Below are 17,538 nucleotides of genomic sequence, written 5' to 3' on the forward strand. Positions count from 1 at the left end.
TGAGAGGTAGAGAAGGATATGGATTGAAAAAAGGATGTAGTTTTGACAAATAAGAGATCAATTGGAAACTCTGGAAAGGACAGTTTTAGTTGAGTTCTGAGGTCAAAAGTCAGTTGGCAAAGGGTTGAGGAGAGGAACAATATTAATTACTAGGTAGTCAATCAACTACTTAAGTCAACAAATCAATTAGCATGTATTATATTCCATACACTGGAATATCCTTGACATTTATATCCTTGGAGATATGTTTTTGGTCCTTCTTTGGTCTTTCTGGAAAAGGACCAATGACATCACCAGCATGGTATCAGGACTTGCTAGTGGATTGGATGAGTAAGGCAGAGCTTGGAAAAGTCATCATCAGTCTCAATCTCTCCTCCAAGAATTATGGAGTCCAGTGGCAACATAAAGGTCAAGATGACAGTCGATGGTCCACGAAGTCAAAATTGGGGGGCTAAAATTAGGGAGTCAACTTGTCTAAATTAAAAAGTCAAATTTTCTATTTTAGGGAGTCAAAATTAGGGGATCAAATTGGCAAAATTAGAAAGTCAAAATTATTGAGTCATATTAGGGTCAAATTGTCAATATTATGATCTCAAATTTTAAGAAATGGGGATTAAAAATTAGGGAATCAAAATATTAAAAATTAGGAAAAATTAGGGAGTCACATTGTCAAAATTAGAAAAGCAATTTGTCAAAATAGGAAATCAAAACAGGGGAGTCAAATTGTCAAAATTAAAGAGTAGAATTGTTCAACTGTCTCCAGAGGGGCCAGGTGACTTAGCCTGGCTGGGAAACTATCAATTAATCCCAAATATGTGGGTGGGGTGCCCTCTCAGAATTAAAGGTACAGGACACTAATAAACCTCTCAGAGGAAACAATGTCCCCCATCTATTTGTGTAATAGGGGCCACTGACCTGGAATGTGATGGGGAAAAGCCTCATAATTTGCTCTATTATGGAAGGTGGGATAGAAGTTCACATACCCCTTAGAGGCAAGTCATGGTCACCACTTGGGAGCCCATTGCCTTCAAGACTTCTTAGCCTGGCTATGTATATGTCAAATGATTAATACCCTTTCTCCTTTACTGTCAGACTAGCAGAATGTAAGCTTGAGGGGACTGAAGATCTTTATTTTGTATTTGTATCCCCCAGTGCCTAATAGTGTCTAGCACACAGTTGGTACTTAATACTTGTTAATTACCTGAGAGGTAGCTCACAGACATGATTTTCCCCAGGTCTAGCATGTTGAGTATCTAGGTATTCCTTTTTTCCTAATTTGACTGTTGGTTAGCTTTTTTTGATCAAGCACAAAATTCTTTGTACCATCAGGGGTTTATAGACTGGCTAGTGAAACAAGCCTCACCCACAGAATAAGGGAAACCAATCTTGTTCCTTCTTAGGAACTCTAAGATTGCTGGAGCTGAGTTCTAGTCCTGGCTGTTACTCACTCTGTGACCTCAGACAAGGTGTCTGGGTCCCAGTTTGTAAAATAAGGGGCATGGACTGGACTTACTCACTAGATGAGATGAAGGCTCCTTCCAGTTCTGACATTTTGTGTTCAATGATGTTTTTCTTTAGAATCACCTCCTGATTTCATTATCCAGAATGCACGCTCCATGAGACCAGGGATCTTTTCACTTTTGTCTTTGAACCCCCAGTCCCTATCAGTATCTGGCACATAGTAGGCACTTATTTATAATGCCTATTGATTGAGCCCCATCCCTACAGATGACTGAGTTGTTCACTCTTTCTCCACCAAATGATATAGGGGAAAGGAGTTACTTTCTTTTCTGTCCCCCCTCCCACAGTCTGGGCCTTGGCTGCATATCCCTATCCCCCCAGCACATCTCTGATGTAAGGGGACTAGCACACATACTCTTTAACCCGTGAGTTCATGGATAAGTGGGGACTGAGAAGAGAAACAAATCACCAAAGGTTCATGATTTATTTATTCAACAGTCTAGTTACAAAAATAAAGAGAATCACTGTGGGAAATAAATGGTAAATTACAGTGTAATCTAGTCCCTCTGTCCCCCTGGGCTCCAGGGAACAGCAGTATTTCAATCTTTAATACAGAACTTCCCAGGAAAAAGTGACTCTATGTCAAGTATTTCTCTTGTGAGATGAAGCTGCACCAAGTAGGGTTTTGCTCACTTACAGTAGCTAAATCTGCCCCACAAATGCCAGTTTTTATCATGGCCTCTATGTGCGCTGCTTAAGTTAATATCACATTCTTTCTAGATCTACTTATGAATCCAAGCATTTATGGCTCCCTCCCCCCATCTCTCTCTCTCTTTCTGTTTCTGTCTGTCTGTCTGTCTGTCTCTCTCTCTCTCTCTCTCTCTCTCACACTCACACACACACACACACACACACACACACACACACACACACACTCTCTCTTTTGAGTGTAGGATGAAATCCAGAGCTGTCTTCCTCCTAGTTCTATTATCCTCAAATGGGCCAGAGTGGAGGAAGAAGACTTCATGAATAGCAGTCCCCTGGGACAGCTGAGGATATAGCCTACAGTTTTCCCAACTCAGTGTTTGGCTCTGCCCAACAAATTCCCCAACCCCCTCCCATAATGCCTATAGTCTTACTCTAATTTCAGGAACAAGGCATCTTTCACCAAAGAAAGGTTAGGCCCAGGAAAAGTAAATGTGGTGTAATGGATGGCCTGGGTATCTGGACTCTATCCCTGAGGCTGAAGGAGAGTGGAACAAGGGGAGGGAAGACTTAGACTGAAATACTAACATGTTGCTTTCCAAAGTGACACCCTGTGCCCAAGGGGCAGCGGGGCAGCTGTTGGCTGTGGTAGCTGGAGTCAGCAGCAAGCACCTTTTACATCATCAGGACCGGATCCTGGTCAGACATGCTCCGTGGGACCTGAGCCAGGCCCGTTGACGTGAGGGAGCCCTGGAGTGGTCCCCTGCACAGGGGCCGTGCCAGGCTCTGCAGAAGACACTAGCAGAGGTGCTGAGAGGCCATCAGGGGAGAATGAGGTGAGGTCCTGCCTCCAGTAGGCTTCACACAGGGGCAGATCAATTGTGTCACAAAGACTGTAGCTTTTCCATAGCCAAAAAAAAAACCCCAGGAAGAAAGACAGCAGGAGCAGGGAGAGGTGTGAAGGCAGGGGAAAAGGGAATAAAAGGAAAAAAAAAGCAAGACAGAAGCAGAGCATTTAGAAAACAGTACCAATCCTCAAAGAAATCCCTACCCACCCAAACTGACTGACTGCTTCCTAATTCCCAGATCTCGGCTTTCATGAAATGGCCTTACCCTAAACAAACATGATTATAAGACACTCAGATCAGTGCAAAACAGGGCAATTACTTCCTAAAAAGAAAAATCCTTTAAAGTGACTAGCTCTCCTATGATCTTGAAAGTAAGAGCACCATCACAAAGCCAAGTATACACATGCATTCACTCCCTCACGTCTATTTGGCCGTTGCTTTGCATGTGTTTGTCAGTTATTTTTAAATACGAGTTTCTGGGTCTTGCAAAGTGGGAAGAAGTGTGATACAATGGAAAGCTTCTGAGACCCTAGGTCCACATCCCAACTGGGATACTCACTACCTGTGTAACCTTAAGGGCAAGTCACTGGGCCAGAGTTTCTTCCTCCATAAAAGGAGGGGGCTGGACTGGGTGGCCTCTTGGGACCCCTTCCTGGTCTAGATCTAAGACCCTACAACTCAGAGACTTCTAAGAAGCTTTTTGACTCTAAGTCCATGCTCCTACACTTCTCTGAAAGCTGGGATCACACACGTAGGGGAGTTTTGTTTTTAGAAACAAGCTCAGGACAGCACGAGACTATTAATGCTACTGCACAAGTGGCTCAAACAATGCCTGTGGTCAACCCCACTGCAAGAAGCCACCAGTCCCTGCTACAGTTCTGAAGCAGCAAAAACCTGGGTGAGGGTGGATGGGAGACTTCAGCGGACCACAAAAGGCCCAGTCACAGACCTGGGGTAGGTCTGTCAGCTAGATGGCTCAGTGGATACAGGGCTGGGCCTGGAGTCAGGAAGATCCGAGTCCAAATCTGGCTTTAATACACCTACTAGCTATGAGACTCTGAGCAAGTCACTTATGGCAATACACTCCAGTATCCTTGCCAAGAAAACCCCATAGACAGTATTAGTGTGCTATGGTCCAAGGAGTCAGGAAGAGAAGACATAACTGAACAACAATAAGGAAGGTCTGTTTGACTTTAGGAAAGTAAAAAACAAAAAGGGAAAAAAAAACTCTGGGCCTCAGTTTCTTTATCTGTAAAATGGGAGGAGAGGGAGACTGAATGATCTCAAGGCCCCTTTCTGCTTGAGGTCCTATTACTTGCTCCTCTCACTTCAGCTGGTTGAAAGTAGTTTCTTGGTCCCAGTTTTATTACAAGACACGGCAGTCTATCTCCATACTATAAATGACTATCATTCGTTAAGTTCTGAGAACATTTTTATTTTAATTGGCTGTTTTATTGTCCTGAACTCTTGGTCTTTGGGCATGTCTGGGTGTCTGGGTATCTTCACATCTGGCCATCCAACCTCCCCAAACCTGGTAATTTCTACCAGGTTCTGTCTGACATAAGCTTACAATCAGCTAACTGGTAGGGAAAAAAAAGAGGTGGGGGGCGGGGGTGGCCAAACCAGGTGCTGTTTCTGAAAAGGTAAATAGCTCATCCCTTTCTCAAGCCTGTATAACTCTTGGAAGCTGCTTTCTCTTCCTCTAGGCCTCATCTGGTTCCCCAACCCTGGAAGTCCACAGACACGGAGCAGTGGGACACTCCAAAGAAAAAAAGCAGGAGAGTCAGGCTAGGGAAAAAAAGCAAACAGGGAGAGACAGCAAAGTGGGTGCAAGAGAGCAAGAAGAGGAAAAGGGGGAAAACAGCAGGGTTGACAGACACAGCAGCTCATATGGAGAAAAACATTTGGAGAGGTGCCTGGTGTCCCAGTTTGCTTACAGTGAAAACTTTATTTACATGGGAATGGGGTTGGGGGAATGGAAATTGGATAGAGAAGGGTAAGATTCAAATACTTAACAGGATGGAGACATAAGGGACAGTTTCAAAATCATCATCATCATTATCATCATCGTCATCATCATCAACCTGCCCCCTTAGAATTGCTGTAAAGGGGCCCTACACACAGGGTGCATGGGAGGACATCATTTCCAACAGGAGACTATCCCACTTAGCCCCAGCTTACTCTTAACACCACCCTCACCCCCCATAACCACCACCACATTAAGGCACGCTGGGATATCCAGGAACAGATTTGAGGCATTTACCTACTTCAGGGTGGTGGGTATGAAAGATGGGAGGAGGTCATGGAGGATTTCACAGGTTTAAAGCACTTGAGAATTTGAGCTGAGGTCATCTTATTAGGTAGTATGGTGAATATGGGGAAAACGAACAGTAAATCTGACTGAAGATAAGGAGGAAGATGAACAACAGAAAGAACTCGGGTCTAGGGGTTAGAAGTCCTGGATTCTAGGCCTGGTCCTGCCACTCACTCACCCTATGAGTCACGTACTTCTCTGTGGGCCAGTTTCCTCATGTGTGAAATGAGGGAGCTGTAGAAGCTCATCTCCCAAAGGTTCCTTATAGGTGACATTCCATGTTCTAAAGGGCATTCTATGAAGAGTCTATGATTTCATGGTCATTTGATTTCCCCTATCCCAGGTCATGGAGTTCTTCTCACAGAGAAAAATCATCTTTTCTACTCTCAGGAGTTCGCTGTAGGAATTTCACCTGCACAGAGTCTGTACAACAGAAAGCATTTGGGAGAAATAAGGACAGAGACTCCAGTGGGAAGAGTCCCTTCCTTCAGGGGAACCAGATGAAATGATTAAAATTGGGCAAGGATGCTAAGACTTCATGGGAAATGGGAAGAGGTGGAACAGAAAGCTTGGCAAGGGATGACAGCTGTGGTGCCTTTTACCAACTGACCTCTGGCTCCAAAAGGGCTAAACTTCTCACTTTACATTTCAAGTATTTACAATAGTTCTGGACAATTAAGAGTTGAGATGAAACTTAGCCTCTTCAGGAAAATAAGAATCATAAGGAGGTTCAACTACACATTTTAAATCCATAGCCAGATTTGGCCTTACACCCTCTCCAAACAAGTTCAAAAGCCTCTTTGGTGCAAAAATGGGCATTTTAAAGGCACTGCTAGGTCCAAAGGGGAAAAAGAGGCATAAAGCCACCTAGAGATAATTCTGAAGATTCATCAGCTTTGTGTCTACTGGGCACAGGGGAACAATTCACTTTTTCTCCCTTGGCCTCAGTAAAGTAGGACTGAGCCAGATGGCGGGGGGAATAGGGAGGGGAAAGTAGAGTGGAAAAGGGCCTTAACCTAGGGTCCATTAGCTGTGGAAATATTTCATGGGGGCTGTGAACTTGAGCAGAATAAAATTTACATCTTTATCCTCACAAACCTCTAACTAGAATTTAGCATTCCTTCTATTGTTTGAAGACATTATTCTGATGTGTCCATGGGCTTCACTAGACTGCCAGAGGGATCCATGACCAAAAGAAAAAAAAATGAAGAACCCCTAAGCTAGATGTCTTTAAGGCCCTTTCCAGTTCTGATCTGCTATGACTTTAAGTAACACAGGGAATTCCCAAAGTAGATAATCCCAAAGTTATCAAGATTGGGCTTTGAAATGCAATGTGTGTTTGAAAATTTTTCCACTGTTATTCTCAGCTTCACCCTAAATCCAATCTGTCTCCTTGATTTTATTTAGACCAAGCTAATGTTAGAATTGGTCCACATTCCCTGAGGAAACAAGTGCAGGCTGGTTGGCTGAGAGAAATCAGCCTATGATCAAAGAGTAAACTACCAATTTAAATGCATAACAGAGTAGCAATTGAAACAGTATAGAATTAGCATGTACTACCTTATCAGAGAGGCTGATGTATAAAGGCAGCTTAGTGTAGTGTGGGCCTCAAAAGACACAGATTTTATACTTTAGTCAAATCTCCTTTCCCTCTGTGGCCTTAGTTTTCCAATCTATGAATAGGTTGTACTAAATGAGACTGAAGATCTGTCCCTCCTAGTTCTGACACTCTAAGATTCTATGAGCATTCTTTGTGGCATATGACCAAAGCAAAAAAGCAGATATTCAAAAACCTGCAGTGGGTACAATGCTTTAGTCCAGATCTCTTTGTTCTGAGACCAGTTACTCTGGGACAGAGGAACACCCGCACCCATAGCTCAGTCTCCATTCACTTTGGCATTACTGACTTCCCCAGAAAAAGTGGGTACCTGGGTCACCAAAGAAGAGATGAATTTTTCTTTTAGGGAGCCAGGGAGAAACTATTGCCATCTTTTACTGGCCTTCAGAGAGGTTCCCAGGTAAGAGATCATCTCATGAGGGTGAGAAAAAATCCACAAAATTCAGGAAGGCCAGTAAACCTGGGAGGCACAGCTATAGGAAGGACCAAAGGCTTCCTCCTAAGCCACTGATCTGGCCAGCTCTCCTGCTGCCTGCTCCCTGGGAGAGGCGGATGAAGAAGGAAGGAGATGCAGTTTCAAAAGCTTCTGGACTACAGAGCCCTATTTGTACCTGGACGAGTAATACTCCTCCTCCAGCTCGTACAAGTCAATGGAAATCTCATCCCGCAGGGAAATGAGCTTCTTGTCACATTCATCCTGCAAGCCCCGAAGCTGCTGGTTTCGCTGATCTATGGCTTCATTCACCGAAGGAAAGTCATTGAGGATGAGAAACTGCTTGAGGTCGGACACGAGCTTCATCAGGGACTCCCCAGCACGGACCTTGGAATGTCAATGGGTAAGATGGGAGATGGGCTTTAGGGAGGTTGGGAAAGTACAATCTGGGGGATGGACAGAGACCTACCTTCAGAATTGCTTCCATCAAGGAGGAGACCAAGTACTACCTTGTATGTGAAGCCTCTCCTGATTCCCCTCAGCTGCCAGCACCTCCCTCACCAAGGTTACCCGGCATAAGATTGGTGTTTTCAATATACCTATACATATACATACACACGTGTATTATGTGAACATATGTTATATATGTATGTGCGTGTGTGTGCATGCATGTGTGTGTGCATACATGTGTTGTTTCTCCTGTTACAGGACACATTCCTTCAGGACACAGGCTTTCACTTTTATTTTTCCATCCCCAGTGCCTAGCACCAGCTTAGGTGCTTAACAGTGACCAGATGACCACAGATATGTTTGGTGCCTATGACTTAGGTCCTCATCTCTTTCCAGCCACTTTACAGCCCTTACCAACAGGGGAAACTGAGGCACGAGGCTGGCCTCCACGTTTACCCTGCCGTGTGCTGAAGCTGTCCCCCTTATAACCTTCATGGGGAAATCGGAGAAGGAAGTTCTGAACAAGGCAATTTTCTCCATGAGTTTACAGATTTACTCTGAAATGATATCCCCTCTTGGCCTCTGACTTTCTAATAACTATAACAGCTTTAATTATTTCAGCCCAACCTCACAAGGACAAATTCCATACCCTACCCCTCTTCCCCAATCTTGCCCCTCTTGGTTTACAAAATTTCAGGGCAAAAGCAGTCTTGCTAAGCACCAAAGAGGCTTTTAGCACCAGCTACCAAGAAAAGAACGCCCTACCACAAGGGATCCCCACTTCAGCCAGTTTTCATTTGCGGGGGTTTCTGGGAACAAGGGAAGCACCGAGAAGTGAAACCTGTTTGGATCATGTCACCCAAAGGTTTTCATGGCTCCTCAATATCTACAAGATGATGGCTATTCCTTAGCCTGACATTCCCTGATGCCTGAAATAATCTGGACACCTTCTACCTCTACAACCTCATCTCCCAAAGCTCCAACTAGAACCAGTGGGGGGCCTTGGCTTTCTCATCTAGATACCTTTGCTGACAATGTTTCTCAATAATGTCCTTTCCCACTTCCTCCAGCCTATCTGAAGCCCTCTTTTTTATTTTTAAATTTTTCTTTCTATGACAAACTGAACAAACATCAATAAACATAAACAATGCCATCTACAAAAACCAGATTATATACAGAATTGAACTGTCACATGCAGTTTGTTTTTTTAAAGCTTAAAATAAAACTTAACACAATAGTAACAATGTCCCTTGCTTGTCTCCCACTTCCTTTAGGAAGCCCTCCCCACAGCCCTGGCCCCCAGGACATGTCTCTCTCCCCTGAACCCCTGCAAGACTTAACTGTCCATATGGTTCAGGGAACATGAGCATTGGTGGTTATCTTTTCATGGGGAGGAGTGAGGGAGGGGGTCCTCTCTCTTTGACTAAAGTTCTTTGAGGGCAGGGACTATGTCTTACTCATCTCTATATCTCTCACAGTGTCTAACACAGAACTCTCTAAACAAAGTAAATGCTCAATAAAGATCTGATTGACTGATGCAATCTTTGGGGATTTTTTCTTTCTTATCCTTCACGTGGCCTTTTCTCAGCACTGACTGCAAAGGGCAAAAGTATTTTCTTTGGACACAGTTGAGGACAAGCAACTGCATGGCCCAAATTCAGACTCTAGATTAGGACTGAGGGTGATGGAAAAGACAGAACCGAAGGTTAGGTACAACCTGCAGGAAGCAAACAGAAAGTGCTACTGCTGCTGCCTGCCCCACCCAGAAGAGGGAGGGAGAAGGAAGAATAAGGCCTACTTACAATATTGGCAGCTCTCACATGCATCTCATAATTGTCCTGCTCACCCTGAGTTGCCCGGGACACCTGGGTTTCATCTTCAATCTAGAGGAGAAACAAGAACAACGTCCAACAATGTGTAAACCAACGTCTCTTGTCAGTTCAAGAGCTTGCCAGAAACCCCTTTGAGACATAAGTGGGGTGGGGAGGTGAGGGAAAGGGAACAGAAGGCATCTATACAGAGAAGGAGACTCATGGGCCCCAGGAGGGTAATGATACCTTCCTCCCCACCATAACAATTCTGGGTTAAGTTGAGAGTTATCTCCCCCACTCCCCACCTGATGGCACAGGACTAGGTAAAGTCAGTCTCTGGCGCTGAGCCCCATCTCCCCCACAGAAAGGAAGGGCAGGAAAGAAAGGAAAAGCTGAACACAGGAGGACTAAAAGATTATGATATGGCCCAAAACGGGGAAGGGGGGACAGGCAGAGAAGAAAGATAAGATTTCATTTCCTAAGCTGCTGTTCTAATGATGATCATGATAAAAATAATATTACCAGGGCTTTGATTTGGGGTGAAGATAATTCGGTTTTAATAAAAATTGCCCCCAAAAAGCACTCCTGAGTGTGGCTCAAACCAGATTAAAATACAATTGGGAAATATTTAATAAAATAAATAGAAATGCAATAAAAAATACATCATATTACTATATGGTTTCTAAGTTAATATGAAGCCTACAAGGCTCCTTATATATGCTTTAGTGGCCCCCACCTCTATTTGATTTTGACACTACTTATATAGCTTTCAGAGAAAGTGCTGGCCTGCATTGGGAGAGGCATTCTCCTTTCCTGGGAATTCTCAATATATCAGTGCAATCACAGGTCCAGTCCCTATTCCTATTATAAAGACCAAAAAAGAAAAAATCCCATGCTCACCAAATGGGAGGCAACACAAACATGGGAGGAATAGTTATAACGCTGGATGACCAGAACCATTGAACGACTTGGCGCTTTTTTAACCCAAAGAAGAGGAGATTGAGGGAAGCTACACAGCTGTTTTTAGATAGCTAAAGGACTACTGCTGGGGAACAAGAATAGACTCATTCCAAGTGGCCTCCCAAGACAAAACTAGGAACGAGAAGTAGAAATTACAGGGAGGTCAATTTCAGATTCATACACAGAAGAACTTTATAATAACTCTCCAACAACAGAACAGGCTTTCAAGGGAGGTATTAAGCTCTCTGTCAAGGGTGGTTGAGGGGAGGATGGATGATTCCCTGTCAGAGATGTTGCTAGACCAGGGTTGGATTGCCACCTGATTCTAAGATTTCAATGATTCTGTGCCAGTGATAACTGGGCAGGGATTTAATATCCTTGACATAGCTGAAAACCCTCAATCTTAAGAGGCTAAAATTATGTTCGTCCTAGTACTAATACTAAGTATTTATTTCATCACATTCCGATTCTTTTAAAAATGGACAACCAACTAAGGCACTTATGGCAATTCTTTCTTAATCCAATAGTTACTAATCCAGAACACCACATTCTTCAACCACAACAGGTTTCTGGCCTCCTTACTCACTGTCCAACTCCTCTCATTTACACAGAAAGTAGGAAAGGAAGTGAACCTAGAACAATCCAATATTCCAAATTCCAACATACCAGATGGACACCAGTGCTTTAAAATTCAGGACAGACTTCGGCTCTGGACCAAGTTTTTTTTTCCCTGAGACCCATAAACAACATATACCCAGCCCTTGTCCTGCCACCTCCTATGAAGTAAGATGGGGGAGGGTGGGAAGCTAGCTCCCTTAACTCTACTTACCTTAGCTGTCTTTATGATCTCAGTGAAATTATCCATGATTGACTTGATATCATCTTTCAGCCTCTTGTTGTAGGACTGGAGGAGGGTCTCTTTGCTCTGGGGGAGGACTCTTTGTTGGGCCATTGCATTATTCTAGAAAGGCAAGGCAAAGAAGAGATTAGAGCCATGTATTATTAGTGGAAGCAGCATGGTTTAGTGAATAGAGCACTGCACTTGGAGTCAGTAATACCTGGATTCAGATCAAGCCTCAGACACATACTAACTGTGTGACTCTGAATAAGCTCCTTCACCACCCTTATAATTTATAGTTCTAAAGTGAAAAATGACACGGTGCCTTGGGACTGGACTTGAGCAACAAGATACCAGTGGCATTAACAGGCAATCAAAGTTTAAGTCACCTTGTAGCACTCCATCAAAATACTGACTTGACTTGTAGTAAGGATTCTACAGGTGATGCAATCTGGGTGAGAATTTTGCCTCTGACACCTCCTATGCCACTGATTCTAGGCAAGTCTCAAACTCTCTGAGTCTTCCTTCCTTCACCTGTAAAATGGGGCCTGGAGAAGGGAAGACCTGAGCTCAAACCTGGCCTCAGATATTGACTAGCTGTGTGATCCTGAGCAAGTCACTTAACCTCTCTTTGCTTATTTCTTTATCTGTAAAATACTATAATGGCATCTAGCTCCCAGGGTTGTTTGGAGGATCAAATGAGATAATATTAGTATTATTTATTATTGGTATTATCGTATTATACAATCAGACGATTGTCTGGCAGACAATAATAAATGGCTGTTCCTTTTCTCCCTCAGTTTCTGCATCTGTAAAATGGAAATAAAGTATTTGCACTCCCTACTTTCTCAGGGTTATAGAGAGGAAAGTACTTTGTACACCTTAAGGAGCTGCAGAAGTGTGAGTGCCGATGACAAGGCACAGAGGGGTGGGTTGGGGGCACTTCCTTCAATTTCTTGTAATTGAGAGAGTGCTGGACCTGGAGTCAGCAGTCCTGGCACAGAGCGCTTAAGAAATGCTTGTCTACGCTTCAGTTTACTCCTCCATCAAACGAGGGGTCGGACCCCGTGATCTCTAATGTCCGATTTAGTTCGGAGTGTAAGGTCACACTCCAATTCAAAATTACTAAACACCGGCCTAATACAAGACGCCGCTTTAGGCGCCGGGGATACAAAGTAGGGGGGAACCGTGCCAGGCCTCAGGGTGCTGACACTCCACCCCCCCCCCTATCCCAAACGCCTGCCCGCAAGCTGCTTACACCTCCCCCGCGGGCCGCGCGCCTGCGCGCGCCTCCCCAGCCCAGACAGACACGACCAGCGAGCTGAACCGCGGGAACACGCGTGCGACCAATGCCGCCTGTGGCAGGGGGAAGGGGAGGAACGGACTGTATCTAGACGTGACCCAAGAGGCCGCAGCGCCGGGTGGACAAAACGAAAAAAACGAAAATGATCATATGGATGCCAGTCGGGACCCTTCCGGGGCCCTTACCTGTCTCCTCTGGTAGTCTGAACTTGGTCTCGCCTGAGAGATATGCGCGGCGGTCCCTTTAAAAACTACGCTGGGAGGGGGCAAAGAGGAGAGTATTTCCGCTTTGGCCTTTAAGACCACCTCCTTCCCACAAACGCTAAAAACCGTAAATCCCGCGCATGCGCAAGCACTCGCGAGAGTCGAGAAGTAATACATATTACCCACAAGTCTCCTTTCTTCCTTTCTCGTTCAGCCGGCCAAGATGGTGAGCCCTTCTGCTTTTTCACGGCATCTTGGGTCTGTCTCTATCCATATCCATCGACTTCCTTGGCGGGCCCCAGCTGAGCAGCCTCTGCCTGAAGAGGCTTCCCGGGGGTCCCTCCGCAGGACCCGGGGTTGTGGGATGAGGGAAGGGACGGCGTTTGGGAAGGAGGGCGGGCCGGCTGTTCGCGGGGTGAGGGAAGGCCGCCGGGCCTGAGCCGGGACCCCGTGGCAAAAGAGGTGAACCCTCTTGGCGCCGGCTGAGTCCAGTCAGGTTGCACAACGGGCTCGTACCCGGGGCTCATTCGCCGGGGGAACGGGGAGGGTGGCGGTTTGGACTTAGTGCTCCAGCCCCCCAGAGCATTGGGGGAACTGGGCCTGAGACGTTTAACTAGTATTAGGAGGGACTCGGGAACGTAGACCATCAGCTGGAACATTATCTAGTTTCGTGTTTTACTGCTGGAGAAACTCAGATCCATAAAGCGTAAATTGATTTGTTCGAGTCTCGTGGTTTATCAGTGGAAAACTAGAGGCACCTAGGTGACCCTGGGCCTGGCTTCAGGTCAGTAAGACCCGAGTTCAAATTCGGCTTCAAACATGGTGTGACTCTGAGCAAGTTACTTGTAACATATTCTTGCCTCACTGCTCACCTCCTTAAAAAAATGGGGATAATGACCTCGAGGAGTCTCATAGTCTAGTGCCTAGCATGTAGTATGTGCTGTTTAGTTGCTTATTCGCCTTCCCTTCCCAGTGGTTTAGCCACGTTTCTTGCCAAATCAAAAGGAGTTTTTATTAAGGAACAGGCATTGGTAAGCCTTGGATGAGCCACAATATTAGATGCTTTGGGTCAGCTGCTTCCTTGGTAATTAAGTGAGAGAAGGGCAAATTGCTTGAAACTTTGCAAAAGTACTTCCTGTAAGTGGAGGTTAAAACCTTAATACTATGAGGTTTGCCTTACAATACAGATTGTCACCTTACCTCTTACCCATCCCCCAGTCTGGTACATAAGGGGCAGTTTAATGGCCAGAAGTGGTGGGATAGTAGACCAAAAGGTAGGGGGAAAATATGAGGCCATCTTTTCCAACTCCTTCATTTTAAAAATGAAGAAAATAGGCCTAGGGAGGCTGTGATTTTCACCTGAGATGCAAGTGGTATGTGAACATGTCTTACCCCAGAATCAAGGATGTGTGGGAGAGGGGTACAGCTGAGAGTACTGACACTTACTAGCAGATTTCTTGTTTTTAAAGCCAAAAGGGAAGAAGGCCAAGGGGAAGAAGGTGGCTCCGGCCCCTGCTGTAGTAAAGAAGCAGGAGGCCAAGAAAGTGGTCAATCCTTTGTTTGAGAAGCGGCCCAAGAACTTTGGCATTGGTGAGTGATGGTGGTATGTTGGGTGTGTGGGTGGACTCAGAAAGTTTTGATCTTATATCAAATGTGTCATAGCATTAACTGGACTATTAACAAAATATTTGCATGACCCACAAATACTATTGGGAATTGAAAAGAAGGATAATAATCTGGTAGTTACCTTTGTTATGAGGCAAGAGGACAGAGGGGTTGTTGGTAACAGACTCCACCAAGAATTAATAGTTGTGCAAATGATGGAAAAGAATATTTGCTATCTTGAATGATGGTGATGACATTTCATAACCACCAAGATCACTGATGCACTATTTTTGTCAATTAAAACAATCTTGAGTTAAGATTGCAAGCTTCACAATGTTTTCCTCATTAGGTCAGGACATCCAGCCCAAAAGGGACCTTACTCGTTTTGTCAAATGGCCTCGGTACATCAGACTGCAGCGTCAAAGGTCTATCCTTTATAAGCGTTTGAAAGTTCCACCGGCAATTAACCAGTTCACCCAGGCTTTGGATCGTCAGACAGGTAAAGACAAATCCCTAATTTGGTCTATTCTCTAAAAGCACTTCTGCGAAATTCAGTAATTACAGGTTTTTAATATTTTGAAGGGTTACATTCGTAACACAAGTATGCCTAAAAGTTTAACTCGTGGGAAGAATTGGTTTTGAATAGATGTAAACTCCTTGAGACATAAGTTATGTTCTTGCCTCAGGATTAACATGATCCTTATTATTTCTGGGATCTCTATTTTGTAAAGACTTTGAAATGCCATTAATTTCTGGCATAACTGGAAGGATATGTGCAGATGATGATGATGATATTTGCTATCTGAATAGCAATGATTACACACTTAACCACCAAGATCGCTGATGCACATTGTAAGGAGCACAAAAATAGTTCTTTTAAAACCAAAACCTTAACCAACAAACTTGTTTGTGTTCCAGCTACTCAGCTGCTGAAACTGGCTCATAAGTATAGACCTGAGACAAAGCAAGATAAGAAGCAAAGGCTTCTGGCTCGGGCTGAACAAAAGGCTGCAGGCAAAGGAGATGTCCCCACTAAGAGACCACCTGTCCTGAGAGCAGGTAAATTAGTTTATCTAAAACTGGTTGATTGATAGATGAATATTGGGCAAGCTATTGCAATGATGTATGAATTTCTTCACCTGAAATAATTGTGTAGATCAAATACAAGAGCTTTTTAACCCTGAGCCATAGCTGAAGATCCATCGTTTGTTGCTATTTTTGACCAAAGTAGGTAAAAGCTAGAAAGACCAATGTAAACTCTGGTTATGTTTTTTAGGTGTTAACACTGTTACTACCCTGGTAGAAAACAAGAAAGCACAGTTGGTAGTGATTGCACATGACGTGGACCCCATTGAGGTAAATTCTCAACTTGGGAAATTGTAAAAGGGGTGAGGATGTGGTGTTCTTGTATCAGGAGTAATAATGAAATAGTTTTGTTTTGTTTTTTTTTTTTAACATGGTAAGTCACATTAAATGTGACAATAGTTTAGTTCCCTGAAATGTTTTTGAGGGAGTGAGATCCTATAGCAAATTAGCTTTTTGACTTTTGCAATGATGTATTGAATTTCTTCACCTGAATTAATGGCATGAAGAATGAATATACGAGCTTTTTAACCCTGAGCAAATGCCAGAGACAAGTTACATTATTTCTTTGTGTTCAGTGCTCTATATTTAATTAGAAATTTGTCTTCCAGCTAGTGGTCTTCCTACCTGCCTTGTGCCGAAAAATGGGGGTTCCTTATTGTATTATCAAAGGTAAAGCCAGACTGGGTCGCTTAGTTCACAGAAAGACCTGCACAAGCATTGCCTTCACACAGGTTAATCCGTAAGTATATTTTGTTACTCAGTCACTTAATTGCTTAAATCCAAAAGGATCTGTGGAAAGAGCTTAAATTTGTCCTACCCTAAAAGAGTTGTAATTTACTGTTTGGTCATTTTACATGTTGATTGCAATATAGTTTAGCATGTTTGACTTTGAAAGCTCAAGAGAAATTCCTAACTTGGAGAATTGGCTACCAAACCAGGTTAAAAAATACATAATCAGGAGATGTACCTTTATTCTGAACCTTTTGACAATGATGCACAGAATTTCTTCACCTGAACAAGACCATGTAGTAATACTGACCCTGAGACAAAAGGTTCTGTGCCTAAAATTGGTTAGATAAAATTGTTCAATGAGGGGGTTCTTCAGTGTTAACTTTACTATCTTTCTCAACAGTGAAGATAAGGGAGCCCTGGCTAAGCTGGTAGAAGCCATCAAAACCAATTACAATGACAGATATGATGAGGTAAGAGCTAATTCATTTATAAACTATAAACATCATATAAACTATACAGATAGCATTTTCTACCACCAAACTAACTTAACTGGGTTAGCATATTCATACACAGTTGCTCATCTTTGATTATATATGGGAAAACTTTGATGGGCTTTGACCTTTCAAAGGGGTGGGGAACATATTACCAAATATAGGTAAAAATTGACCATGTTTTCCCTGTCTTTTCAGATCCGTCGTCACTGGGGTGGCAATGTTCTGGGTCCAAAATCGGTGGCTCGTATTGCCAAGCTGGAAAAGGCAAAAGCTAAGGAACTTGCAACCAAATTGGGTTAAATGTATATTTGATTTTTCCCTACATAAAAATAAAAATTTAAACAAAATGAGAGTGGTTCTAATACGTAATGTGTGCACACGTGTGCCTACAAAACTGAGACGAGTAATTTGGGGAGGGCACTATCTAGCAAATGGGGCAACCAACCAGTAAGTCAACTAGCATCTTTAAGCACCTGGGTGCCCAGCATTGTACTAATCACTAGGGCTATACCCCTACCCCCAGTTCCTTGTTGAGCTCAGTCTAATGGAGAAAAGGTACATGAAATGGATCTTGACCAAAACAAACTCCAAGAGATGAAATAGGTACAAGATAGAGCACATAATGTGTGGAAACCTGAGTAGGCCACAGTGCTGGAACTGTGAGGAGAAAGAGTGGT

At 43.8% G+C, this 17,538-nt stretch overlaps 2 protein-coding genes and 5 non-coding genes across 7 annotated transcripts; 6 read left to right on the forward strand and 1 right to left on the reverse strand.

The window, feature by feature from the left end:
- Nucleotides 1-1,930: 1,930 nt before the first annotated feature.
- Nucleotides 1,931-12,998, reverse strand: MED22 (mediator complex subunit 22). Its single transcript, XM_036748483.1, has 5 exons — nucleotides 12,927-12,998; nucleotides 11,430-11,561; nucleotides 9,632-9,712; nucleotides 7,558-7,766; nucleotides 1,931-3,065 (listed from the first exon to the last, which is right to left on the reverse strand). The coding sequence occupies exons 2-5, from the start codon at nucleotides 11,550-11,552 to the stop codon at nucleotides 2,867-2,869; spliced, it is 612 nt and encodes a 203-aa protein (XP_036604378.1). The 5' UTR covers nucleotides 11,553-11,561; nucleotides 12,927-12,998; the 3' UTR covers nucleotides 1,931-2,866.
- Nucleotides 12,715-17,211, forward strand: RPL7A (ribosomal protein L7a). The gene is made up of 8 exons (XM_036748482.1): nucleotides 12,715-13,170; nucleotides 14,414-14,534; nucleotides 14,899-15,048; nucleotides 15,468-15,608; nucleotides 15,826-15,905; nucleotides 16,244-16,374; nucleotides 16,768-16,837; nucleotides 17,057-17,211. The coding sequence occupies exons 1-8, from the start codon at nucleotides 13,168-13,170 to the stop codon at nucleotides 17,159-17,161; spliced, it is 801 nt and encodes a 266-aa protein (XP_036604377.1). The 5' UTR covers nucleotides 12,715-13,167; the 3' UTR covers nucleotides 17,162-17,211.
- On the forward strand, nucleotides 14,757-14,833 carry LOC118845171. Its single transcript, XR_005010036.1, has one exon. It is a non-coding gene; the product is annotated as a small nucleolar RNA SNORD24 (small nucleolar RNA).
- LOC118845172 lies at nucleotides 15,324-15,397 on the forward strand. Its single transcript, XR_005010037.1, has one exon. It is a non-coding gene; the product is annotated as a small nucleolar RNA SNORD24 (small nucleolar RNA).
- LOC118845167 lies at nucleotides 15,663-15,738 on the forward strand. The gene has a single exon (XR_005010032.1). It is a non-coding gene; the product is annotated as a small nucleolar RNA SNORD36 (small nucleolar RNA).
- On the forward strand, nucleotides 16,096-16,174 carry LOC118845168. Its single transcript, XR_005010033.1, has one exon. It is a non-coding gene; the product is annotated as a small nucleolar RNA SNORD36 (small nucleolar RNA).
- On the forward strand, nucleotides 16,620-16,684 carry LOC118845169. The gene has a single exon (XR_005010034.1). It is a non-coding gene; the product is annotated as a small nucleolar RNA SNORD36 (small nucleolar RNA).
- Nucleotides 17,212-17,538: the final 327 nt, after the last annotated feature.

This window comes from Trichosurus vulpecula, chromosome 3, assembly GCF_011100635.1.
Source record: "Trichosurus vulpecula isolate mTriVul1 chromosome 3, mTriVul1.pri, whole genome shotgun sequence".
Taxonomy (NCBI): Eukaryota; Metazoa; Chordata; class Mammalia; order Diprotodontia; family Phalangeridae; genus Trichosurus; species Trichosurus vulpecula.